The 26,955-nt window shown below is 41.9% G+C and overlaps 1 protein-coding gene across 2 annotated transcripts; it reads left to right on the top strand.

Annotated features, from left to right (window-relative positions):
* The first annotated feature begins 289 nt into the window (after nucleotides 1-289).
* On the top strand, nucleotides 290-26,302 carry CDH17 (cadherin 17). 2 transcript variants are annotated; one of them, XM_069006020.1, is made up of 18 exons: nucleotides 290-370; nucleotides 2,980-3,049; nucleotides 5,719-5,817; nucleotides 6,477-6,614; nucleotides 8,296-8,434; nucleotides 9,630-9,788; nucleotides 10,454-10,653; nucleotides 13,009-13,140; nucleotides 13,989-14,139; nucleotides 14,839-15,054; nucleotides 16,337-16,413; nucleotides 17,709-17,900; nucleotides 19,118-19,362; nucleotides 21,102-21,232; nucleotides 22,145-22,381; nucleotides 24,203-24,319; nucleotides 24,426-24,542; nucleotides 26,101-26,302. In XM_069006020.1, exons 2-18 carry the CDS (start codon nucleotides 3,005-3,007, stop codon nucleotides 26,103-26,105), a joined length of 2,400 nt encoding a protein of 799 aa, XP_068862121.1. In that variant the 5' UTR covers nucleotides 290-370; nucleotides 2,980-3,004; the 3' UTR covers nucleotides 26,106-26,302. The 2 variants fall into 2 exon arrangements, with proteins under 2 accessions (XP_068862121.1, XP_068862120.1); XM_069006019.1 differs by having other exon boundaries at nucleotides 25,414-26,302.
* Nucleotides 26,303-26,955: the final 653 nt, after the last annotated feature.

Raw genomic sequence — 26,955 nt, 5'->3', positions numbered from 1 at the left:
TGCTCTCCTACAGAAAGACTATATTTCACCTGTGGCTCCAACCTGTTCCCTGCTTGTTCTCTTCTCACAGCCCGACTGAAAAAAATTAAATCAGAAAGAAAATCACAAAGGACATAAAAATATTGAAGACTGTAAATTACCTTGGAGCTACATTGCTTCCTTACAGGGCTGCTGTTTCATACCACACCTAGTCATTAGAATCAATAATTGTCCATGCAGTTAATGTTTGAGCTGCCGAATCTCTGAGGGCAAGTCTGAGGGACTATAAACTGGATAAGCATAGACAGACATCACCAACCTGTGCAAAGGTGATTCCCACAGCTGAAAGAAAGAAGCATTTTTAGAGCAAAATAAGCTTTTCATGTTACAGGTAAGGGATGATCTAACAGAAAGATTTTAAAAGCAAGGGTTTTGCTAAAGGATTTTCAGGCAGTGTCAGCTGTCCCTGTAAAATGGATGACTGCTGTGCTAAGGCTTAATCTGGTTTATATTTGATTTGGATCAATTTCCTCTGTTTTCTCTTTGCTGAATTTGAACATCTGAAATCAATCAACTAAAGAAAATAATATTTTTTTCCATGGAACCAAATACTCGTGATTGTTACTGATCTTTAACCTCCGGGAATATTCTTTGTTCTCTGAATGTTTATTATTGAAAGTCGCTGGAATATTTGTATGATGGTTATCCTAGAGATTTTTCTTCAGTCATGGGAACCGTGAGGGATTATTAGGGATATAGCACTGAGATGAAACTAAGAAATGAAGGAGAAAATATGGCTCCAGTCCTCAGCCAGATCTCAAGCTGCTTTTAGTTAAGCTGATGCTATTCTAATCCTGAAACTTCTTATTGCTGAAAACTTTTGTATGAATCTATGTATACTGGAAATCTATTCTGAGTGACAGAGGAGTACGGATTTTGGGGCTTTGGTCCTTGGCAGTGAGATGCTTCATGAGACTTCGTAAGCATTTCCAGCCAAAAATTAATGTTCAAGGACTGATCAAGACTTGCAACAGGCACCACAAATGGCATGACATAAGGAAATGATGTTTATGCTTAAAGAGAAAGGAACATCAAAAGCACTTGTCATGCAAACTGTGAAATGGTTACATTTCCACTGCTGCATTTGGTAGTCAGATCTGGACAGGATAACCTGGCCATGACAAAGCCACATTTAGGAATTAATTTTCCAGCATTTTCTGTCCCCTAAAGTAGGGCTGGATGTGTCCCTTCCTGAAACTTCCTCCTCTCCATAGTAGGTCTTGCTCCTTCTCTTTTCCCTGAATGCAGGGTTTGGTATCCCAGACCACCCCGTACGATTTTTCCTCCCTTTTGATGGCCTCCCCCAGTATTTTCAGCTTCCTGGTGTTCCTGCACCACTGGCTGGCAAAGGGGCACCTCCAGCTGTGCCTCCTCCAGAGGGGCAGAAAAAACCCTGCAGGGAGGCCCTGGGCACAGACTGCAGCCTTACAGGATGGAGAGGGCACACCTTGGGTACTCTGTCCCACCTGTCCCCCCAAATTAATAAGGAATGAGTTTTTTTAACTTCTCACCTGGCTATTAAGTGCAGCTGAAACTGGCCAATATACTCAGAAGAGAGCAGCAGGAGGGGAGGGGAGGGGAGAGGCTGTTGTACAGGCAGATAACTAAAAGAATTTTCATTGACTGTGTTGCCAGAATATCAGCAAGAGTTTTGGTTCAGTTACCTTTCAGGAAGTTCAAAGTGTCTTCTCCCTCTCTCTGCCCTGCCTGTGCCACTTCCTCTGGCTTCAGGGAGGCTATGAAGGACCTGTTAAGGAGGCATCACAGCCAAGCAGCTACAGGGTGCTCAATTTCAGCCTTTGGCTCCTGAAAAATTTAATGATTTTCCTGATCACTTCTGGTTTCAAAAGTGTATCATACTATTTTCTTCCAGTACCCACACAGACAGCTCCAGCCCAAGGAAAGAGCCCAGTACTTTCAAAGGGTGTAATTGCACACACAATATTACCCAGCTCAGAATGGGATTTGGATGATAAAGTCCTGTGGCACGTCCTAGAACGAATGTGTGCTGGAGAGAACAGCAGTGTGGGTAGCAATTTCTGTATTTACAGGTTCCCTTTTCGTTCAGCTATCGAGGAAAGAAAAGGAGGGTGGAAAATGGTGTGATGGGAAGCACAAGCAGGAAGGCATGTAGAGGGAGCTGTGCCTCCACACTGTGTGGCCTTGGGGGCCTCCATGGGACAGAGCTGTGGAAGGATACCTGTAGGTTTGAGCCATATAACATGAAGCACCACTGAAGATAGTAGCACAATACGCCAGCTTCACCTCTTTCCAGAACTGGCCTCATGCTCTTTGTTAAAATCTAGAAGCAGTGAGGAAATAGGATTTAATTTTGAGAAAGCCATCTAGTTTTCAGGAGGATGTAACACAAATTGCAGAAGTGTGTGCTCAACATTTCTTTGAAATTTGAGGCAGAGAGTGCTCCTTGGACTTGGAAATTTTGTTTCCAGTAGCCATGTTGTTTTAGGGGGTGCAGACGCCTTAGACTTCCTTTGCCTCTGCAGTCTGCAGGAAACAGTTTTTTAGAACCAGAAGACAGAGACCTCAGGATAGTCTCTGCAAGACTTTTGTCCAGTGGTTATAGCATTTCCTGTGAATGCCTCATTGCTTTCAGTACAGCAGAAATGAAAATGCGTTTGCGTGACAGAATCATTGTAACAGTGTGGTTGCACGGCTTGAGTTTTTGTGCTGGGTTCAATCTTTGACAACTCTTTGGGGCTCTCGTGTTGCATCTCTCGCGCTGTTAGGCGCAGACCTGATGGTCACAGCCTTCCAGGGGCACCAGTGGTCTCGCCTCTGACGGGCAGAGCTGCACCTGCTCCTTCGGGGCTCACTCCTCAGCTCTCTCCCTGCAGCTTCAGGAAAACTCAGCTGTTGCCTTAGTTTGCAAATCAACTGGGCCAACTCTATGGGGTTAAAGTGACTGTCATCTCTTTGCAGGAGCTGAAGCAAAGCATATTCCAGTATGCTTAAGCTGTGTGGACTTCAATTTCTGCTTCTCATTCACTCGGTGAGTTTCCTTTGTTTATCTGTGAGCAAACGGCAAAGGTTGCCTGCGAGCCTCTGAGCTCCATGGGGTGTGCCAGCCCGCAGGTCAGGCTGGCAGTGGTGCCAGCAGAGCAGCTGTAACTCTGAGTGTGGGAGTGTGTCCCCGCCACATGTGTGTGACCCCACAGGAAGCTAAGAAGACATCTCAGTCATTAGGGAAAAAAACTTCAAAAATCCTAGAAGTCACCATTTTCCTTATTGTGTCTGCTTCTGCTTCCTCTTTAGATATCACTGTTTCCAATATTAAAGATTTAAAAATACTGCCACAAATCACCAAATTGTGAAGACATGAGTATCATGTGTTCTGCATTATAATCCATACATGTGCTGACATATTAAATGTATTCTAAGACACATAACCGCTCATAGTTTATAAACTTCGTATTAAATATGTATCCTCATTATTTGGTCTATGTGAATCCCTTTTCAAAGGATTTTCTGGAACTGAAATATATTAATTATACTCTTTATGGACCTTATGTATTAAATTCAATAGGTTTACTGATGTTTGTAAAGGCTATAGCAGTGGTGACTTCTACTTCACAATTGAAATTAACAGAAAAGATTGAAAAAATGAGTCAAATTCAAGTTCAGTAAAAAATGTCTCAGAATATGGAGACCTTGAGGGGTGAGTGAGCACCTCCTTTTCACTTCCCATATCACAAGCGGCTGCTTGTGGCAGTGCTGGCCCCCCATGAAGCCACTGCAGGAATTATAGCCGTCTTCAGAACGGATGCCAATGGATATGGGCCAAGAGGTAAAGCCTCTTCCCCCTTCAACTCCTGAGTAGTGATTCATGCTGTAGAAATATGTTTGGAGATATTTATGGTCCACATAAAGTAATTTTAATCAACAGAAGTGATATCATTGACTTGTTTCATAGGCTGCACTTTGAACTTGCTGGGTTTTATAGCATCAGCCTTTGCTCCTCCATGGCAGGGAACATGATAAAGAAAAATCTGTCCACAAAATGGCCCTGGGAGAAGCCTCCAGGAGCCAGGCTGTGCCAACCTGTGTGACATGGGAATAGCCATAGCAGGTCAGATTCAGGGTCCTGGCAGAGGCCAGCAGTCAGCATTTGGCAAAATATTAAAAGGTAGCTGCAAAGTGAATTTTCCTGGATGCATAACTATCAGATGGCATTTCTTGATACTCTTCTGCTGACACTAGTGTTCACTAGCACCTCTCCCTCTCCTTCCCCAGCTCTCTGCTTTTCCTGTTTTCAAAAGGAGTCACAAAGCCTTGTAGGCGAGGGAGGCAGTATCTCTGGCTATTATTAGGAGGAATGTGGAATTATTGAAACACCACTTGTGACACACACACACAGAGCAGTGCTTTAGGGTAAATTGTGCTGAACTTAGCTGTGTTTTTGTCATAGCCAGAATTAAGCTTTCCCTTGGTAATATGCGGACTGTGCTTTTCTGTGAGACATTGAATGGCTGTCCCAGCAGCAACAGGATCAAATCCAGAGGAAAATGCACGCAGCAGAGAGCACACACTCAACTCTGTGGGGTGATGGACAGGGTGGCAATGATACTCTAAATTTGTAAAGCAAAATAAATTAATTTTTACTGTGGGAGAAAAGAAATTTTACCTGTGCAGACAAATAATGGAGCCCTAGTTCTGACAGGCAGCTCCTCAGTGTTGTCAAGATAGGAGGTTAAGAGAGGGAATTTGGGGGAGCTTGGTCTGGCCTTTGAAGAAATAGATCAATTATCTGAACAACAGTGTGAATTTTCTTGTGTGCAAATGCTGCCCTGAGAGGCTGATTTTTGCTTTGCTTTTCTGTTTGGAAGCAAGAACAGCCCTGAAATATTAGGGCAGGAGTGTGGAGGTCTATGGGCATTGGGGAGTGTGTGATAATAAAACTCATAAAAATTTGGCAGAAAAAACCATTATGTTAAGACACAGCTAGCCATTAGGAAGAGAACAGAGGCTGAGACAGATTTGTATGACATTTTTGCCATCAGGTAAAAGCCAAAGATCAGAAGGACATGTTTGTTCTCTTTGTGGTTTGCATTCACTTGCAATTGATGTGAAGGCACAGGGCTCAAGTTGGCTTGCCCAGATGGCTGTGGCATGGGGAGTGGCATAGGGGAACCAGGGAGGGCCACCTCATTCCCATACAAAAAAAAGATTTGAATTTACTGGGGAAATTACAAAAGGTGAGCCACAGCTCCTCCCCATCCCCAGGTGTGATGTTCAGTTTCCAGATACACTTGTTGTCACAGGACTTTGTGGCTTCTGGATGGGATGTGGATGGTCCTGCTGGGGACACAGAGGTGATCCAGCAATAATTTTATGAATTCCCTTTTTGCTCTTAGTCTACATTCATCTATTTTATTCTTCTGTTTGCTCTTGAAGGCAGATCCAATCTCATTTAATTATGTAGTGGTCAGAAAAGGTCAGGGCACAAGTCTTTGTTCTCAAATTAATTAATAAATCAAACTTCTTTTAAAAATTACGTACACTAAAGAACCTGGAGATGTTCAGTGCAAACCTGTAAGTCTCTACCATTCTTCTATAGCAAAATAACTTGCAGGAGGCTCAGTGGTGGAGAGCTGCTGTTTGTGTGTGGTGATGGCAGACATCCCTCATCTACTTCCCTTCATCCCCCTCTCTCTCCCACAGGCTATGTGGCTTAATCTGGAGGGCCTGCTTGTAAGTGGGCCTCTGAAGGACATGGGCTTCACTGTTCAAGAAGGAGGGGGTCCACGCATCCTTCACCAGGTAATCAAGTGTCTCATGTTATCCACCCCGGTCAAAAACCCCATAGCCTGCACACAGAGACCACATACGGAGCGTAGTCCTCTGTGTTGGTGGGAAGAACAGTCCCCTGAGAGGATCTGAAATTAATTTTTAATTCCTCTCTCTGGGAATTCAAGAGTCTACATGCAAGGAGCAGGAGACAACCCCCCCCAAACACATTTTTAAGAGAATATTCTAAGACAGGGATTAATAAAATCAGCATTCCTAGAGAATTTCTTTCCATGTAACTTGTGTCATCATTTTCCTTTGACTCTGAGCTTTTCCTCCCAAAGCCATAACCACAGAAGGACAGATCCAGCTCCCAGGCAAATGGAGGATGTGTGTCATTTTTTTCCATTCCTGTGCTCAGACAAAGCCCTGTCCTAAGCAGACGTTTGCTTTGGAAACAAGCTGCAGTTGGGATTTCTTGCAGCATTCAGGAAATAATGTGAAAACTCCTCTGTTGAGGATCAGACAAGAGCAGATTTGTTTGAGCAGACTCTTGGAATATCATTCTCCCAGCCAAGCACACTGTTTGCAATAGATTTTAAAAGTCACAAAGGCATGAAATTATTTTTATTATGGTGAAAATGCTGAAAAAAAAGATGATTTCTCCCTCTGTTTTTTTTTTGCCATTGTAGTTCACACTTGAGCCACCTGCTGTGAGTTTCAGAATATCTGGTGAAAAAGCTGGAATTATTGACATCGAGCCGAAGTCAGGCATCCTGTATATCAATGGGTCTCTGGACTGGGAGACCAAGCAAGTGCACAAGCTGCAGGTAAAAACTCAATGAAAAATAGGAAGGGAGAAGTATTCACATTCACTCTCTTTTGGTAAACCTGATATTAATAGAAACCTGTTGAAATTTTGAATCCTTTGTTTTGCCTAAGTTTACAGGCAAAATTTTTAATATCGAGATTTGCTGGAAGACATACGGTTTTGTAGTTCTGAAAGACTGAACAGGAAAATGCTCCTTTGCAGAGGAAGGCGATGTTGAGAAAACAAAAATTGTGATGCCAACACCAACCCTTTACCTCTCCTTATATGATGGGAATACTTGATTGAAGTAAAATCTAGCCTTATGAATGAGTTTCTCTTGTTATTCCTGAAGACTGATAAGGTGAATTCCATGTCTGGAGTGGAAAAATAAACTAATGTAATCATATAGAAAGCTTGTAATATATCTGGTGACAAACTGAGATTAGCTCAGTTGGTTAGAGCATGGTGCTAATAATGGTTTGATCCCTGTATGGGCCATTCATGTCAGGGTTGGACTTGATGATCCTTGTGGGTCACTTCCAACTCACAATATTCTGTAACTCTGTGAAACAGTGTGAGTAAAAGACATTTAGGCAGAGAGGCACAGATCTAACCTCTGTCAGATAACAGCAGAAAGATGTTTGGCAGATGTTAGACTCTAAGGGACGAAAGAACTTTGTGCGCTATTATAACCTTTTCATGAGCATCTCACTGGTGTAAACACTATTGAGAATGGGGCAGTGGATAGGCAGTCTTTGGGTCTCAGTACAGCCTTGTGCTCTTAAATTATGTCCAAAATGGTATTGGCTTTTTCTGAGGCACTAGCAGCTGAGAAGTAGATGATCATGAGAGGATCAATATCTGAACAGACAAAGTACATGATGATTCTTTTAGCTAGACTTAGCTGTCTTTCTAAAGTCTAACACGTCAGGTTTCATGGTTTCATGGTCTCAGCTCTAAAGCACCCTTGGATTGGAATTAGAGAGGACAATTTTCTAGACCCAGAAGTTAATAACCCTAAGCATGTGGATCATTTATAAACAAGAAGTGATGACAAAACAAAAAAATTATGCTTGGTTATGCATAAATAATCATTATTTTATCTACTATGTGCAAACAAAATGAAGTGTGACAGATATACACTTGGTGCTTTAAAGAAGGCTGTAAAATGAGTTGAATTGTTTGGAAAAAAAGTAATTAGAAATAAGAATTGATTTTTCTTTACTAACCCTTATAGCAAGGTATTTACCTGATATATAATAGCAATTAGTTACAAATGCTATATCATGTTGGGTTTTCTCCTTGTTTGTTAGAAAGTATATATTTCTGTTTAAAGAAAAACATCAATTCTAAGCTGTGCAAAAATACAAGTAGTCTGCTGAAACTGGAAGTGGGAAATTGTCCTCTGAAAGGTGTCATCATCAGAAGCAGGAGTGGGTTTTTTTTTTTGTTTGTTTGTTTGTTTTTTTTTTTTTTTTGGTGGTGTTTTTTTTTTTTTGGCATTATATACTGTGGCAAAATTTTGTCAGGGAGCTACAGTGGCAAATTTGTCCTTGTATGTGGAACTACCCAGTGATGGCTCTCACCAGACTTCAATCACAGTGAGAATGACCTGGCATTTGACATCCTGATATTAATTTATGCCTTTTAACTTATCTGCATGAAAATATTTCTTTGCTGTTCTTTTTTTTTCAAATCAGGTGGAAAGTCTGGATGAAAGTGGAACCGTAGTTAAAGGTCCAAATGCTGTTACAATATATGTGGAGGATATCAATGACAACCCACCAGAATTTGACCAGACAAGGTACTCTGGAGTAGTGAGGCAGAACTCCCGCCCAGGTAATTGTCACCATAATTAAATATTATAATAATATTATAGGTGATAGGGAGGTAGGTAAATTAGGCAGGAAGGTAAAGCGGGTGCTATATAAGATGGAAAATGATCCGTTTTCCTTCCCATAGGACTGTACAAAATCAGGATGAAAGCCTCTATAATATAATGAAAGGGCAAAGAGGTGACCACTACGTGGTGTAAATGGATGAGTGCAATCAGAAATATTTTTTAGTACTTTTTGCAAGTATCACTTAACAGGTAAATATTGCTGCTCTCTCCGTTGCACTGAAAACAACTCCCTTATGCTACAAGGCATTTAAAATTTAAAGGCTATCAAACACTGTACAGAAAAGGAATGCTAAGACTATGTGAATCTTTACATATCTGTGAAATAAAGTGCCAGGGTAGATATGGGGTATGTGCTCACCATGACTGATGCTTCTTAGAACATGGGCTGAACCTTAGCATTTAGAAGTCTTAGATCATGGATTGCAGTGATACAGTCCAGGAGTCATGCAAGTATCAAAGAGCAGTTTGAGACGTCTTGGAAATTAAACTAAGGACTCGTACAGCTGTTATCACTGTAACTATGGACTCAAGAAGAAACTTTTCCTAAAGAATGTGCATATAAACCTCCATGGGGTCAGAAAATAATTCTGAAACACATTACAGTATTCTCAACTGCATCCAAGTCAAAAAGATTTTGAATGTTGCACTGGTGCTCAAAAGGTAAAAGTTGAGTTACATTATCGTGTATTTCCACTTTCTTTTCACTGTATGATTGTTCTTTAATTATATCTGTGTCGCAGGCTGTATGTCACTTTTATCAAGGTGCTTTGGATTAAACTGATTTGTGTAAGAACTGCAAAGTGGCCTTAAAGAGAGACACCAGTGATCTTAATTCTGGGTTCAGGCACTCTTGTGTGACAGATAGCTCTCTGCTGGTTTAACTCTGTCACCTTCTTCTTCAACTGGTCTTCACACCTATTGTGATCCTACTAAGCAGAGCTGGTGGAGGGTTGATTGTGGGATGGCATACAGCAGTGTAACCTCTACATATGGCTTCCCGTGAGAGATGCATTATGGAACAATGGTAGCTCCCCATAAGTTGCCTTCCTGGCTCGAGAGGTCTGCTTGAATGGATTATCTGTTGAGGTTCAGTCTCCTCTCTTACCACTGTTACTTCTCCAACCCAAACAGGCAAGCCCTTCATGCACGTCCATGCCACTGACCGTGATGATCCTACAACTCCCCATGCACAGCTGTCATACAGCATTCTGCATCATTTTCCCAACCCTTATGAAGAAATGCTATTCCAGATTGATAGTGTAACTGGAGAAATCTCACCAAGCAAGACAGGTATGTAAAAAGATTCTTGCTTGCAAAGAGCAAGCATGAGTTCTGGGGTGTGCATAGCAACAAAACAACAACACAGGTCTGATGCCACCTTCTGAATAAATGTGGTCAGTGGGACACTCTCCACTAAAGCCCTGGTTTTGGGGAACTTGTTTTTTGTCTCACCAAATTCAAGGGAAGCTAGCAGAAATGGAGATTGAGATTTAAAAGTACACTGAGAAGAGAGACAGATCCTCTGGCCTTCACTGTGAAATATCTTGGAATTAGTTCTCTGCCTTGAAATCTGGAAACCCAAAAGCAGTAACATGAAAAATGCAGAGAAAACTCAGCTGGCCATGTGATCCCAACTAAATTGCAGTGATTTAGAAACACCCATCTACTCTGCTGGGCTGAACAAGTGCCTAAGTGGGGCGAGGGCTGTTCAGTGATGTGTCTGCACAAAATGAGACCACAGCACAGAGGCCCCATATGATTACATCCACATGATGCTATGCAGCATTGTCCAGAGGAGCCAGAGGAAGTGGTTTGCTGAGATTTGTCACAAAGGACCATCTAAGGAGTCAGTCTGAAGCAGTTAAAGAACCATAGTGCATGTTGGAGGCAATGGGCAGATGAACAACCCCCACAGCCTCTGTGTCATTTCTCTTGACCCTTTGCTCTGTCTCTAGGCTCTTATTACTTGGATCCTCAAAAGCAGGACACCTTCACGCTTGTTGTCTCTGTGAAGGACATGGCAGGGACGACAACAAATGCCTTCACCAGCAGTGTTGATGTGATCATCACTGTGAGGGAGAGCCTGTGGAAAGCTCCCCCCACCATCTACATCAAAGAAAACTCAACCCAGGCCCACCCTGTCAATATCAGCAAGGTAGGTTCCTTGACCACACTCCCTGAGCAACTTCTTGTGACACACAATTGTTTCCTCCCCCCTAACTGTGAAGGTGTCCTCACTGCATTCAACACCAGGTTCTTCAGAAGGACTTTGACACCTCACAGTTATTTTTTTTTAACATGGCATCCTGTGGAAATGATTGTTAGTGGAGGTCTTGTTGACTTTTTGTTAGTAGGAAAGTTAATAGTTTGAAGGTCACTGAGATACAGTCAATATGAACACTAGAGTGACTGATCTTGTTTGGGAGCATAATCCAGTCCCGGCTCCTCCAGGCTTTGAGCAAACCACGAGTTTGTTGGAGCTTATTTTGAGGTTACTTCTTCCACCTACAGAAGAGCGGGGCAGGGGACCAGCTCCACAACAGCCCTGCTGTAGGCAGTCCCCCACACTCAGGGACACCTGCTGTGACCAGTTTTGTATCATGCAGCACAACTTCTACATCAAAAGTACCTAGAAAAGACCGAAACACCCTCCTTCACATCCTGCATTCCCACAGTATTCCTCTTTTTACAGTTCAAGCACAAAATATTTTGCTGATAACTGTAGACCAATAGCAGTGTATACATGAGTACATATTAACTAACAGGCCAACAGCCTCTCAGAAATACTTGACTTTGAAAAATGCCTTGGCAATGACACCCCCAGTGCTGTCATCCCTTGAACATGGCAGGATTCCATTGATCCTGTTCACAAGAGTAACTGGCTTGGTGCTATTCCCACTGGCCTCAGTGACAGCCCAAGGAAGTCCAGAGCAAAAACAGGTGGAAAGAAGACTAATGTGGAAGGGTGCACCCATTTTGGAGTGACTTGTATATAAATTTAGTGTGGTAGCCAATGGCAAGTTGATTCTGCCTAGGGGAAAATGAAATGCAGCTGCTGCTATATAGAATATAAACGTTAATACTGACTCCTTCATTAATCTGACAGTCTGTGTACTTCATTTCATTTTAAATGTGCAACACCCCAGAAGAGATCCTGCATCACAAGCTTTGATGAATGTAAAGAGTGTGCATATACCTATGTACAGATAGGTGGCAGGTATTTGTTTTCAGAGAATCACAGAACCATAGAATATGCTGTATTGGAAGGGACCCATCAGAATCATTGAATCCAACTCCTGGCCCTGTCCAGGACACCCCAAGAGTCACACCATGTGCCTGAGAGCATTGTCCAAATGCTTCTTGAACTCGTGAAGGCTTGGTACTGTGACCACTTCCCTGGGGAGTCTGTTCCAGTGCCCAGTGACCCTCTGGGTGAAAAACCTTTTCTTGGTATCTAACATAGTCCTCCCCCAACTGAGCTTCCTCAAGCCCTGTCACTGGTCATAAAAGTGGAGAGATCAGCGCCCTCCCCTCTGCCTCCCCTGGTGAGGGTGTTGAGGTCTCCCCTCAGTCTCCTCCAGGCTGAACAAATCAAGTGTCCTCAGCTGCTTCTTGCTAAGGCTTCCTCTCCAAACCCTTCACCATCCTTGTGGCCCTCCTTTGGACACTCTCTAATAGCTTAATGTCTTTTTCATATTGTTGTCCCCAAAACTTCACGCAGTACCCAAGGTGAGGCCACCCCAGTGCAGAGCAGAGCAGGACAATCCCCTCCCTTGCCCAGCTGGTGATGCTGTGCCTGATGCACCCCAGGACATGGATGGCCCTCCTGGCTGCCAGGGCACTGCTGACTCACATTCAGCTTGCCACCAACCAGGACCCCAGGTCCCTTCCTGCGGCACTGCTTTCCAGACTCTCATTCCCCAGTCTGTCTGTACATCCAGGGTTGCCCCATCCCAGGTGCAGAATCCGGCACCTCCCTGTGTTAAACTTCATACAGCTGGTGATTGCCCATCTCTATAATTTATCAAGGTCTTTCTGCAGGGCCTCTCTGTCCTGGAGGGAGTTGACAGCTCCTCCCAATTTAGTGTTGTTTTGTTTTTCCACTTCTCTGAATTACATAAAACAAAACAAGAGGCAGGAACAGACAGTGTAAGGAGATGGAAATAATTAGTATCAAGATATTCAAATGCAAATAATGCTTTTTTCCCATAATCACTATTTATCTCCATATCCCAAAACCCTTTTACAAAAAGATGTGTGTTGTAGCCCATCTGGACAGATGGAGAAACTGTGGTAAAGTGGCTTCACCACACAATTCAGAGAGCAGGGGCAGATTATCAGTCTGATTTTCTGCAGTTCATCCCAAGAGCCTGCCAAACTGTTAATTTTCTGGTTTATGAAGCTAACAGGAATGCGATTGTTTCTGGTTTTGGTCCAGAAATGATCCCTGTTAAATCTCAGTCTACACTTCTGACTTCCTTTGCTGACTTATTTTTTGGGGTTTTTTTAGGTGCAGTCAAATGAACCAGATGTAATCTATGGCATTTTTGAAAAAGAGAAGCTGCCGAGGCTCCCATTTTCCATCAGTAATAATGGGGATATTTATGTGACTGAACCACTGGACAGGGAAGAAAAGGATATTGTAAGTAAACACATAAAACTTCACTGATGGCAGACATCATAGCAGAAAGCTAATTATTGGTGTGGGAGTAAATATGAGAAAGTTCAGTAGAAAGGAAGGGGGACGGGGAAGGGGAGAATACATAAAAGCTTTGTTGCTTGTCACTTTTGGTTGGAAATGATGTGATAGATGTGAAAGTTCATCCAACTACTACACTGTAAACAGCCTTCAGGTTCTGACCCTACAGTGGGTCTGGCAGTAGCAAACACTGCCCACAGCATACGTACAATGTACAACCTGGGTCAGCTATGGCAGGGTTGTAGGTGCACGAGTAAGAGGTAGGCAGTGGGATTTGTGGAGTGCAGGAGATCTGAATGTTTCAGATCTACTTCAGACCTCGGGGACCTCAGGTATCTTTACACACCAGAAGCAGAATTTAACTTGGAGTTGCAACTGTAAAGTTACCTGGAAGTTACCCATCTAGGGGTCTTTTAGACAGAAAATCCTCTGTTCCCTTTTGTTTTTGGAGGAAATTTGAGCACAGCATAGGTCAGAGACCAGATATGCTGGATAAATTCTCTCTCCGTATGTGACAGATGAATTTGCAAAATGGCAAAAATGAGATATTCCTGGTTGTCCTAAATTTTTGCAAGAGTAAGGACACCATGAAGTATTAAGGAATTTTAAAATCTTTTGAGAACTCAGGCCTCAAAAAGTAAGGGGTGATGGAAGAGTTCTGATTTAATCAGAGTGAAAATACTGAACAAACTCATGAGAGGATATTTCATATTCCCATAGTTACATACTTAAATGTAAAATACTGTCACAGTGGACGTTCAAACCATCTAATAGTTATATTCTTGTTGCAGTATACGTTCTTCGTGGTCTCAAAAGATAGCAAGGGAGAACTGGTGGATAAGCCTTTGCAAATTCAAGTTATTGTGGAAGACATCAATGACAATCCCCCGGTGTGCCAGCAGGCCCTCACCGTAATTGAAGTTCAAGAAAATGAAATTGGAGGTAAGAAAAGAGCTTCTGTTAATTTATACACCTCATTGCAGTCCTGTTGTTGTTTCCAGCTGTGTGTGAATAAAGCTAGACATTCTGATCCCAAAGAGTAAAATGTGGCTGCCCTAGAGAAATGTTCTTCCGCGCAAATAACCCCCCTGTTTTTCTTTCAATAATTCATGTGGAAAGGATTTCAATAACCTGAGAAGGACAGACTCTAAACACCTACTTTAAAAATGCTGTTTCATTTAAAACATAAAACTGCATTTTCCCACAACCACAGTTTTGGATAACTGCTTAGACTGTGTAAAGAAAAACATCCCTTTTATTACTAATAGAAAGAAATACTGTTCTTAAAGTGGTATGAGTCCATTTTTCCCCAGCCAGCTGCTCCTCCAGTATAATGCCTTTGACTTCAATGGACCATTACCAAAATCTGTCCTAAGCCTTGATATCAGTCATTTGGTTTCAGGACTGACGAGTTTGCTGTTACAGTCTTTTGAACTGCCCTGACCTCAAAACAGCACGTTGGGATGCTAAAGGAAAGACTCCCAGAAGTGAAATGATTGTGTCTTTTTCAGTGTTTTCCATGCAGCTTCATTTTTATTGATGCTCTACTCTTTGCACTGGTATTGCAGTTGTCACTGTGTACTTCTGTGGAGAAACAGGACCACTGCATTCTGTCTGACTCTGATCTCTACTCTGCTACAGGAAGTCATATTGGCACCGTGTTTGCTACGGACATGGATGAGGAGGACACCCTTAACTCTCGTCTGCAGTTCAAAATCCAAAGTCAGGAACCTGAATTTCCTGCAAATAATCTCTTCTATATTCAGCAAGACACTGGGAATTTGCACTTAACTGGCCGTTCCTTAAGCAAGCGTGATTCAGCCAAGTATTCCTTGAAGGTCCTGGTGTCAGATCCAGGTATGTAAAGCCTGCTGTTATACATTGGAATAACTTTGTTCACACTGGCATCACTTGTGTTCAGTGTCCAAGGGATGTGGGGAGACAAGGAGGATTTGCTGAACAGACAGTAGCACTGAGAGCTGTCTTGCTCTGGCATGGTACTTGCCCTGCTCTTGAGATGCAGGGAGATTAACCATGATTCATAATGCAAGCATGGAAGACAACCAGCTCTAGGACAGACTGTGGCTAGACTGGGAAGCTTGTTAACAAGCACTTCAGTAAGAGATTTCCTTCCACAGGGAGGAAAAAATGAAGAGATCATGACTGTGGTTTTCCCCCAGGTCTTTCAAAGGGACTTCACTGAAAAAAAAAAAAAAAAATCAAGAAATTAAACACAGCTGCTCAGACAGTCCAGATAATATTTTAAAACATTAAGAGAAAATTAGGCTGAAATTGAACTTCAAAAATAATCTTGTCCCTTATGTAAATTCCCAGGAGTCCTTTGTGATTCACTGAATGGAAAGGAAATCGAACTCCATACCAAAGCTCAAAGCTTTGTGCTGGAGTCCCAAGAGTCAGGCAAAACTTGTGCATGAAGGAACAGGCATGTAAAAAAGCAGTGTGACATGTCTGTAAAAGAAATGGCATCATTTAGGCAGATGATGGAAAACCTTGCAGAAGGAGAAGCTGGTGGTTTGTTTTGGATGCTTATTTGAATCCCACCCAAACAATGTTGTTTAGAATTTTCCATAAATTTCAGCTCATGAAGTATGTTCATAAAGCACTAAAATCCATATGTATGTGGATAGCACATGACCAGATATATTATGCTTTTAAAATCACAACCTGCCATTGCTATGGGTGCCCCTGCTCAGGTAGCGATTAGATTTACATGGATCTGAAGTTTAAGTCTGCCTTTAGCAAAACTGATGGTGCTGCTTGATGACCCGCCAAGAGGACAAGGTAGCATAACAACCCAGGGCTTACTTTTTGACATGGAAAAGTGACACTGAGATGGCTAACACAGTTCCCAGATATCATCATCCTGGTAAACGGATATGGTTTTAAAAAGTGAGGGAAATGAAACAGGATGGGGCAGTGTTGAAGAAATTGGGAAGATCGATGGTGAGATAGAGAGTGAGGTTGCCACTGACTAAGAGATATCTGAGGTAAGTTCTTCTCTCAGTGCTTAGATTGGGCAATCTGGCAGTGCTGCTTTTTGCTCACAGTGAACCCATCTGGAGGAAAGTTATTTTCAGCAGAAGGGCTGGTGTGACATTGTTTGTCTCTTTCCGTGCAGGATTCCAAACAATCTGTGACGTGGAAGTACATGTCATCGACATCAATGATCAAATTCCCATCTTTGAAAAATCAGATGTGAGTACTTTTGACACCGTTTTGGGTGTTCCAATAACTTTTGACAAGTGTTTGAGCATGCCTTCAATGTCTATAGAATGTCAATGGGAAACTAGCTGTTTACAGAACAAGTAACAGAGTAACTACTAGTGAAAATAAAGGCAGAATATTGCTGCAAGTCTGCATATAAGCTCTATCTAGGCAGTGAGCAAGGAGACAGACTAACAGCTAATTATGAAATCTAAGGTAATTTTCTCAATGGAAAACTATGTGTACAGAAAGAACTTATTCTATTAAAGCAGTTTATTCCAGAAATGCAAGTTCTGAAGGGAAAGGGGGAAGAAAAGGCTTTAAAATTAATCAAACAGCTAAATGGAAAAAAGCTGGCATCTCCCGAGCACCTTTACAAACACAGCACTAGTGTATCCAAAACAGCCAGAAGGTGAGTGGGAATTAAAATCCCTTCATTGTTTGACCAGAAACAGTGGTCCTGTGATCCATGCCCAAAAACATACCTGGTTCCAGAATGGGTGTCAGGCTCTTGCCTTTTCCTCTGATGGAGGTGCTGGCATCTGGCAGAGACCTGCAGACATTTCGTGACTTCTGCCAGATGGCCCAAGCCTCCTGACAGACACTGGAGTGGCTGAAGTACCTACACAGAGGTCTCCCAGCTCCCACCAGTCCTGCAGGCCATGTAGGTGGTGGGCTCAGGAGAACTGCCTGGCCCACCAGGCATAGGTGTCCTTTTGGGGAAGCTGTGCTGGCTTTTGGGCTTTGCAGACTGCATTGCTCAGCTCTCTGTTGGTGGAAATGGCAGCACAGTCACATGCAGACAAGGTGCCTGCATAGCAGGTTTTGCACCATCTCACCTCGAGGTCTTGGTCCAGGACCTGGTCTCAAGGTGATGCTTCTGGGCGAGGGCACACATCAAAGAGTTAGCAGAGCTGGGATGCCAATGTGGCAACAGCCCTTGGTGCATGAAGCAATCAAATATTTAACAGTGAGTGGCCAGGGTGCTCACGGGGTGCAGAGGAGCTGTACTATCCCTGCTGCATGATCATGGGCTGGTTTTGAGAGAGGATGTAAAGATTTGGGACTGGTGCTGCACTAGTGATCCCATCACCTATGATCCCATCTCATCCCACTGATCCCATCACCTATGATAAATGTGTGGCTAAAAAGCTTCCCTCCCTCATGTAGCTGCTGTGGATTAAAATACATCCATGTATGTGGGTCGTAAGCTTGTGGTTGTGCTGAAGTTTTTATCCACAAATGGTGCTTGGTATGTCATGTTTCAATGACCTCTCTCTCTTCAGTATAACAATGTGACTGTGGCAGAAAATATCCCAATAGGAACTGTGATACTAGAAATTCAAGCTACTGATGGAGATGAGCCTGCCACAGGGAGCTCCCTCATCATTTACCAAGTGAAGGAAGGAGATCCAAACAACACGTTCATCATAGAGACAGACTCTGAAACAAACCGAGGTTTCGTCAAGATTAACAAGGTGAATAGATGGATTTTATTCTTCTCCTTTGGTGTCACTTGTTTGTCATACACAGTATCTGCCCTGGTAATGATTTGTGGGGAGGAGTGTTGGCTGGTGGTGGGGTGGGAACACCCTAAGCATGGTGCAGACTGCAGGAGGCTCCACTGTTGGACTCAGGCTCTGTGCCTGTGCAGTGCTCGCACACACCAATCCTCCTGCCTTTGCTGTGCCTTCACCATCCGCCACTACCACCAGCTCCCTCCACTGGCTCTGCTGCTGGCTGCTTCTCCAGCAGAGCAGGTTCTGGCCAATGAAGTAGGTCTTTATGCACCATAAAGACAAAAAGAATGATATTGAGTGCTTTTGCAGCACCATTTCTGGACAAGAGAAAGCCAGCTAATGCTTCCAGGGGCTGTGGTGGTAGTGGTGGGCTGTGACGCGTCAGATTCTCCTCCCTGCAGTTGCTCTGGCCATTAGTGGCCTTTGCAAAATGAAGTACAAGTGCAGCCAGCACGACTCAATGTCAGCATGGAGATGCAGTTTGTTCCTGCTGAGGGAAACATTACTGTGACAAAGCCAAGGACAGTGTGTGCTGCAGTAGGTGATACAGCCCATATGCTGAATGCTGGAGACAGGCATATAAGGAACACTTTCTGCTGCATCCATGAATTCCAATAGCAATATTGCTCTCCCTTTGAAATTAGCTTTCTCAAAGGTGCTTGGACTATGGGTCCAGAAAACCCATCAGTCATTTTCAAGGGGTGCCATATAATGTGCATCCAGCTCGTGTGCTCAAGCACAGGCAGAGGCAGTGTGTGGTGGACCATCTTCAGGATCAGCCTCAGCCTCATTTTTTCCCAAGGAGGCAATTGTGAGAAACTCTGTGGTGTGACAACCCTCGCATGACTTTTGGCACCCGGAGGTCATTTGAGGCCTTCTCATACAGAGCTATAAATACTATTTCTGTAAACAGGATATTGTTATTAAACTTAGTTGGGCAGGTGGCAACATTATTAGAAAATTCAGTTGCTGAGGAGACCTCTAAACAGGCATATGGTTTCACTTAAATTTACCATTCCGAGTGTCATTTTCTCCTGACAACTCCCACTTATTTTGCCTGTATCTGGGGTGCAATCTCCTCCTTGAGAAGAGGGGGACTTCGTAATTTCTCATTGGAGCTCCCCACAGCAGCAGGGCCATTGCTTCAAGACCCCTTTTCTTTCTAATTCATCCAGGCTCCTGATTTTGAAACAATGCCTGTGTACAACCTGGTGATCAACGCCACAAACCCTGAACCGCTGGTGTCAAGTGTGGAGTACAACTCAAGCTCTCTTACCACATTTAAAGTTTTTGTAACAAATGTGGATGAGCCACCTGTTTTCCTGAAGCCAGTTTACAGAACAGAAGTGTCTGAAGACATTCCTGTCGATACCCTGGTCATGACGGTGGAGGCCTATGATCCTGAAGGGGATTCTGTACGGTAAAAAAAAGTGACTGTCATTAATTAATTGAATTTAGGGTTTCAAAAATTGTTCTAAAGGAGGTGCAAGGAAAATATGCCCAATACTTGGCACGTGGGAAAATACTTTTTCTACAGAAGTCTTATCTCCTAGTAGAAGGTGGATATGTGTTGGGGTGGTGGCCAGCAATCCACCTGCAGCAGACTGCTGGGCAGTGCTTTTCTGACCAGACTTCTCTCTGTGCTGTGATAAACATCAGCCTTGAAACAGGAAACCACAAGGGCGAGGCTAATTTATATCGCAAGGAAAAAGGTAGAGCTGGTCTGAGGATAGCAAGGTTTCCCTATCAGTAACGCCTTTAACAATAAAATGAAGCATATACTGGGTACCCCTGAACCAGCAGGAGAGTTGCTGCTTTTCATGTCATGCAGGAAACCACCAAAATACACAACCTCAACTTTTTCTCTGCCAAAATACACAACCTCAAGTCTACAATTGAAAATTAATTCATTTTCTTTCCTAGCTGTCAGAAATGACACACCTCTTTCTATTGTGGATGCAAAGCTCTGTGCAAGAAAACTCCTGTGCTGTGTTGCATGGTGTAAATGTACCTTACACAGTAGAGTCAGATAGAAGAATTATTTGTGACTTTTGCTGTACAATTCCCAGCTGGAATGCTGAACAGACCAACTCAAAACAAACAGTTCTTGAAATTTAACTAAAATTCAGCAAAACATCAAGTGGTTAATGGAATTGCACAATATGACTCTTAGGCCTCCTGTGGATTCTTATTCCCAGAGATTTCTCATCTGGCTTTCTACTTGTCCCTAACTTTTGGGAACTTATCATGTTTGGCCTTCTGTCAAACCAGTTTGAAAGTCAGCCACATAGTCCAGAAGCTCTGGGGGATGATGACAGAGACAGATGACAGGAATTCAGATATACATAAACCACATTTCTGCTAAAAATAGGTTAAAGGGCATAAAGTAAAAAGTATAAAAAATAGAAGATGTACAGGCATGCTGTTTCTACTGTAAAGGGTACTGAAAGAACAAAAACATTGAATGAGAAGGTCGGGTCACTTCTACTCAAGTAAGTGCCTGTGCTTTAACTGGTCATATGTTCATGGTTAAATTTGTATAAGTAAATACCCAGAGACCTTGGTGATTTTTTAAACAATGTTATAAATGCAATTATGTGGTGATGCTTAAAGCACTCTCTGTTCCGAGGCTGCCCCAGTGGTAGTTACAGGCTGCTCCACACTGGCAGAAAATAATCACCATAGCTCACCTTGGGGTCCTGGCGCCTTCTTGATCCACAATAGGGTGCCTGGCTGGTCCCTCTGTCCCCCAGCCCTTGGCTTGTGCCCCAATCAAAACCAAGATGTGGGAAATGTGATGGAGTGAGATGGACATGGGGTTTGGACAAATCACAGTTCTAGACTAAAAGCTCAGTGCCATCCCAGGTTCCCCACTTAAAAGGAAAGTGGAGTTGCAAGTACACAGGCTGGAGTAGTGGTAGCATTTCCATAGTTCTGCTCTCACGCTTATTCTGGATGATTTTGGCCTCTCTTCCTCTGTCAATCTCTTCTGGTTGGCTGTAGCACTATAGTACTGCGAGTCTTTCAAGAACCCTCTCTTGGAGTACAACTGTAATCAAGCTGCTTGCATAAAATCAACAAAGAAGTATTTTCTTTGTCAGAATCTTTTCCTGATTTGGAATAGTATATGTGATTTTTTTCCCCTATATCTTTCCAAAGATACTCCTTGGAAGGTGACGCGAGAAAATGGCTGAGAATTGATTCAGCCACTGGGCAGGTATACACTGCTTCCCTTTTGGATCGAGAACAAGAAGAAATGTACTCAATAGAGGTTGTTGCATCAGAGCAAAGTAAGTGATGAAACAACTAAATATACACACAGAGGAATCCCCTGTCCTTACTCTTTTATGAGAAATTACCATACCTACCATGACTAAACTCATTAAAAGTACTGGAACATGTAATCTTGGATATACATCCTGTGATATATCCTTAGAAGTATATATTTCTTAAGATTTTAAATTTCTTGAAGAAATCTTGATGCTGTAGATAACAAGGATTAAAATAGCTTTCATGAAGTCGGCTGTGGTCTTATATTTTCTTGAGCCACATGACAGAAAGAGAAGATTAGAATTTCTTCACTGTTTTCAGTATTAATATTTTCTGCCACTTTTTTCTCTACAGCTATGAAGAGTTTAGTCTTTCTCCTAGGCATGGTTAGGCTTCCTGAAAACATACCTGGAGAGTAGTTTGTAACTTTCTGTCCTGGGGTGACTGTATGATACTGTATTCCTGTATACCTTCTACAGAATTTCATTTTATTATAATTAAAACTAATCCTTTATTAAGTCTGAAATATATTAGGACTTCTAGTTCCAGCCATTAGGATCTTTCAATTTTGACCTGCATTTCTTGTATATAGAAGAGGGGTGGAAAACTCAAAGCATTTCATGCTTAAGAGTGCTCCAAAGAGCGCTGGTCACTGGATGTGACTGGTTGCCAGACATGATGGATGTGACAGATTACTACATACGACCTGCCTCCTTTCCCTTGCTAGTGTTCTGTAGTTAGCAAGAACTGGTGATAAATAAGCCATGCTTGTTAAAAAGTAGTGGCAGCTACCACAAATCCCTCAGGCCATCCTGAGACAGAATACCACCTCTCACTGCCCACGGTGTACTTCTATGACAGCTGCAAATGAAACAGCCCAGAGGGTAAATCCAAGATGTGCATGTAACTTTGCATTCTCTTAAACTCGACAGATAATGTAGCTCAGAAATCCAAAGTGTTCTTGATTCTACGCTTACGTGATGTGAATGACAACCGTCCACAATTAGCTATGGATTATCCTGCTTTCTTCTGCTACCCGGTCAGTGGAGGAGAGAGAACTCTTATTCAAGCTACTGATGCTGATGAACACTTCTTTTATTCAAAATTTACTTTTTCCCTTGCAAATGAGATGAATACAGGAAATAATTGGGCAATCTCAACGTTCAATGGTAAGCTAATACAGCCATTCTTACAATGATATGGGACTCACTTGCTACTCTGGTAAATAAGAAGAACTACAGAATTCCTTTGCACTCTTACTATTGCATATCCAGTGTTCCATGTAGAAAAAAAATAGGCTGTTGAGAACACCAAAGTAATTAATTATTTTTTGCAAGAGATAAAACATTGTATGTTGCAGGCTATAATTTCATGAGTATTTTTGTGAGAAGAAGCATGTAAGAATGAAATGTATGTGTGTTTAATGAACACAAATCACTGCTGAAAAAGAAATAGAGCAGTTTGCAAAATGTACATTTCTGACATTTCATGTGCAAAAGGAAGTCCTGCCTCACAAACTGAATGGAGCTCTTTGAAGGGGACAGTAAGCACATGAATATGTGCTTGGCTGATAAGAGTCTGTCTGAATTAATAAAATATGTTCAATGAACTGTCCCACTAGAGAAAGCTGGGTTACCACAAATTTAAAGTTATGAAAGAATAAGTAGTAATTTAAAATTCAGGACTTGGAGTAAATGGTCAGCTCTTGCAGTGAAAGGAGTTCACCTGTGTTTTTTCAAAAGATTTTTGCTGGGATCTGCATAACTCAAGACAGATGTCTATGCAATGAGGAGGCACAGTTTACTCATTATACAAAGTTATTTGAGTAGGAACCAAGTGTGAAGAATTTCAGAACATTCTTCCAAGACTGAGTTGGTTGAACAATAAAATTGGCAGGTGCTAGTGAATCCAAAATTCACTTTTGAAATCATGGGTGCTGAGCTGGCCATTATGAGTCAGGAAGGAGACCTGTAAGCAGCTCCAGGGAAATGTGAGATCAATTTATCAGCACTGTTCAGAAAAGCAGATCAAATATTGATAATTACCGGGAAACAACCAGAGAAGAAATCTGAGGACATCATTTTGCTCTTGTATAAATCCATAATTTGTTCACATTTTGATCTCCAGTCTCTCTATCTTCATAAAAATTCAGTAAACCTGGAAACAAGTTTATATAGCGTGACAAGGATAATTAGAGTCATAGAGTGGCTTGATGTAAGAAAGTGTAGCAGCAAAGTAAGTTACCACCTTTTATCTTGGAAGAAAATAGGGAAAAAATACAATAGAGAGAAATAAAATTATGAATGCTATGGTCAGGGTGGCCAAAGGTTCATCCTTTGCTCTCTCTTCCAATAAACAAACCTGGGACCCTCAAGTGAAGCTTGTGGAGTTATTTCCAGTGCAGATAGAATGAGGAGGTATTTGACTCGGGAACTTGCTGTAACAGGGTGTTGTCTATGCAGAAATTTTCTACAAGTGCAAAGCAAGAAATTACATCTTACTCAAGAAGTCCCTGAGCTGAAAATGTTTGAAGGGTGAGAGGGCATTAGGAGAAAATAAAATACATGCTTGCTTTTTCATTGTAATCTCCATTTATTCTGGAGACAAGATACTTACATCAACAGACCTTTGATCTGATTCCAATGGCTATTATTACCTTTTCCAGTTTTTAAAGAGTCCTAGATGTGACAGTGTAAGGTCACTAGAAGGATGGTGTGTCCTACTACATTTCCAAGATCAGATTTGGCCTGGTCTAGAAATGAGGAAGGAAATTCTATAGTCATATTATACTGAAATCCAGACTAGGCTTCTAGATGTTCCCTTTTTACTTAATATCTGCAAACCAATGAGATCTTGGAAGACATAGAGGAAAACAGGAATTACTGTCATGTGCAAAGCAGCCTTTAAAAAAAGAGCATTTGCAGCTGGTCTGAATGTTGAACTCAATTTCTTTCTCGTGCTGACATGAATGTCCCATTTCCTACTTACAGCTACTCACGCTTACCTGTCCCCAAAACATGCTAACTTTGAAGAGAAGGAGTATAATGTTCCAATAATACTTAATGACAATGGAAAACCTTCTTTGGAAAACAAAGTGAATCTTAAAGGTATTCTATGCACAGAACTATTAATTTCAAGACAGCAGTTACATTTATAAATAACCAAATGTGACTATTAAATTTCTCACTAACCTCATGGCTTTTCCTTTTGCAGTAAGCATCTGCAAGTGTTCCAGTGAAAATTCATGTTTTATCGAAGTAGACCGTGAGCACTCCTGGCCAACCCCTGGGCAGGCAATTGGGATTCTAGTTGGGGTCCTGCTCATCATTGGTAAGTCACTTCTTCTTGGTTGATTCGAAGCCAGATTGCTGAGATATGATGGTGCTGCTGCATTTCCGACACTAGTTCACTTGTTGGGTGAAGATTTGTCATGCATGTTGCAGAATGAGTGAAAGAGGGAAGATCCCATGATTGTGTATCATGGTGGCTGCAAACTTCTAAGTTTTTGGTCATAAGAAAAACATCCAATGGCACAACAACCAGTTAGGACAGAAGAAACTGCTGTACTTGTAGCATATTGTTACTTCATTGCTACTTACTGCCCTTTGCCACTCAGGGGATTTGAGCTTTGTCTTGGGTGTCCAGATTATAGTGAAAATAGTGGAGCTTCCTACTTAAAATATCTGTACCTGTAGCTTCTAGTTATCATTTTATTCACCTATTTCAGCTTTGTAGGTTTACATGGTTCATATTCATTCTAACACTGATAAAGAGGAAATAAATTTATGTTCAGTGTAACGAGCTCATTATGATTTTAAAAGATCAAGCTATACATTATATATATATATGTATATATATATATAAAAGAGGGGCTACATCTCAAGACAAACATGACAAACATGACAAATCACTGCTTAAAGGGAGGGGGGCTAAAATAGACACTTTGCCATCTGGTCAGATCCTAGAGGAAAAGTTCTCCTTGGGGGAAGGCCACTGAGCCCCAAGGCATCTGATCCCGCCCAGCAGCATTTTGGATCCATGCTCCTGGTCCAAGGCTGCATGGTCCTTCCTCAAAGCTGCTTGCTTCTGTTCAAGAGGTAAAGCACTGTGGGTATTATAGTGCAGTGTCATGGCCCTTGCTGGTACATCTTTTCAGAAAGTTTTCTCTTCCCTTTACAGACAAACACTCTCTGTTTTTCAGGTGTCATTTTAGGGGCTGTGTTTTGCCACATGAAATACAAAGAGAAAAATGAAAAGGGTGATCACAAAGATGCAAAAGATAAAGCTGAACTTGACAGACTGGCTTAATGACTGTTTCATCAAGAGACAAAACTGCCCATTGGGTTGTGAATGAGTGAACTTTGAAGCTTCCGAAGCCCAAACTATACTATCACAAACTGAGGATAAAGACATGCAAAAGTTGACTCCCAGGGGTTTGGCCTCACTTTTGTACCTAATACTGTTTAGTCACAAAGCCTGAAACATATGTAACCTTCAGCAGCAGCCATTAATAAGCGTGTCAGCTTTGACTGAAGTGTTAACTCATGACAACACGAAATGCTGAGCTCTTTCAGGGATCTATGCATGGCACCAGTCTTCTTCCTTTGACAGCTGAAGTAGATGTGGACTTTACAGAGGACTACCTTTTGTCAACCTGCACGTATTTGTGTCTTTCCAACTCAGTAAGTCACTGAATATCAGATTGGGGAATAAAGTCCTGTGCTACATTTGAAGATACCCCATTAAATTGTAGGAATCTCTGACTCTCAGCAAAGGAGGTTCCAAACTTACTGCAATTTGTAATCTGCCCTGGGTCATGCCTGCTTTAATTATGCTGAATTTCTACTAGCAATGTGACTTTCCAATTTTTTGTTTTTGATATCCACAGAGTAGAACCAGTTTGTGAAGCACCATGGCCTTTCATTACAATTTCCAAGTTAAAAAACCCCATGCCGAGTCATGTGGAGTTGGGTAATATTCTGTTTTATCATACTGCTGCAAATATTGCTCTTGCCCCCTACACATTAGATAAGAATAAAAATGTTCTTTAAAGGTTTTTAGTGCCTGCTTATTTTATAAAATAAATAAAAAAGGAGAGAGTGCATGAGAGCAAACCATTGCTGCTTGGTTATCTACTGTATTTAACCCTTACTTTCACATAATACAGATTAAAAACGGCTCTTAGGCCAGAGTGATAAATGTCTAGCTGATACAAGATGCAATGATTGCTGGAGCCACTTCTATCCTAGCTACAGTAAAACGTATTTGAACCCAGGGTGACACTCAGAGAAAGAAAGCCTTTCTCCTGACAGCATGCCTATAGAAGGGCATTTTTGGTGACAGTTTGAGGAAGGCTTTTCTTTTAAGCTATAAATAAAAGCTGACAAATATTGTGTTAAACCAAAAAGACAATATACTTTTGAAAACATTCAAGAAAAGGTCATATGGAAAAGAATATATTTGTTTACCCAGGATTTTTTAATGGTTTTTGCATGCAGCACAGAACTAGAAAGAAAAGAGCACATTTTTGGTAGCATTTCATTTATAATAGGTTTTCCTAGAATGCTGCCAGCAAAAACTTGGCTTTTGGGCTTCAGCAACACAACCCAATTGTTGTACCTCTTTCCCCAGCTTCCCCAGCTGTTGGAGCTCTGTTATTTGCTGGGGGACTCACTGCTGGAATGTATTTATTTTATGATGGGAATGCAATTAATTATATTTGGAAAGTATGACATTCAGTTAC

Source organism: Aphelocoma coerulescens, chromosome 2 (assembly GCF_041296385.1).
Source record: "Aphelocoma coerulescens isolate FSJ_1873_10779 chromosome 2, UR_Acoe_1.0, whole genome shotgun sequence".
Lineage (NCBI taxonomy): Eukaryota > Metazoa > Chordata > Aves > Passeriformes > Corvidae > Aphelocoma > Aphelocoma coerulescens.
The sequence above is the reverse complement of the archived record's forward strand: the minus strand, read 5'-3'. Positions and strand labels throughout refer to the sequence as shown.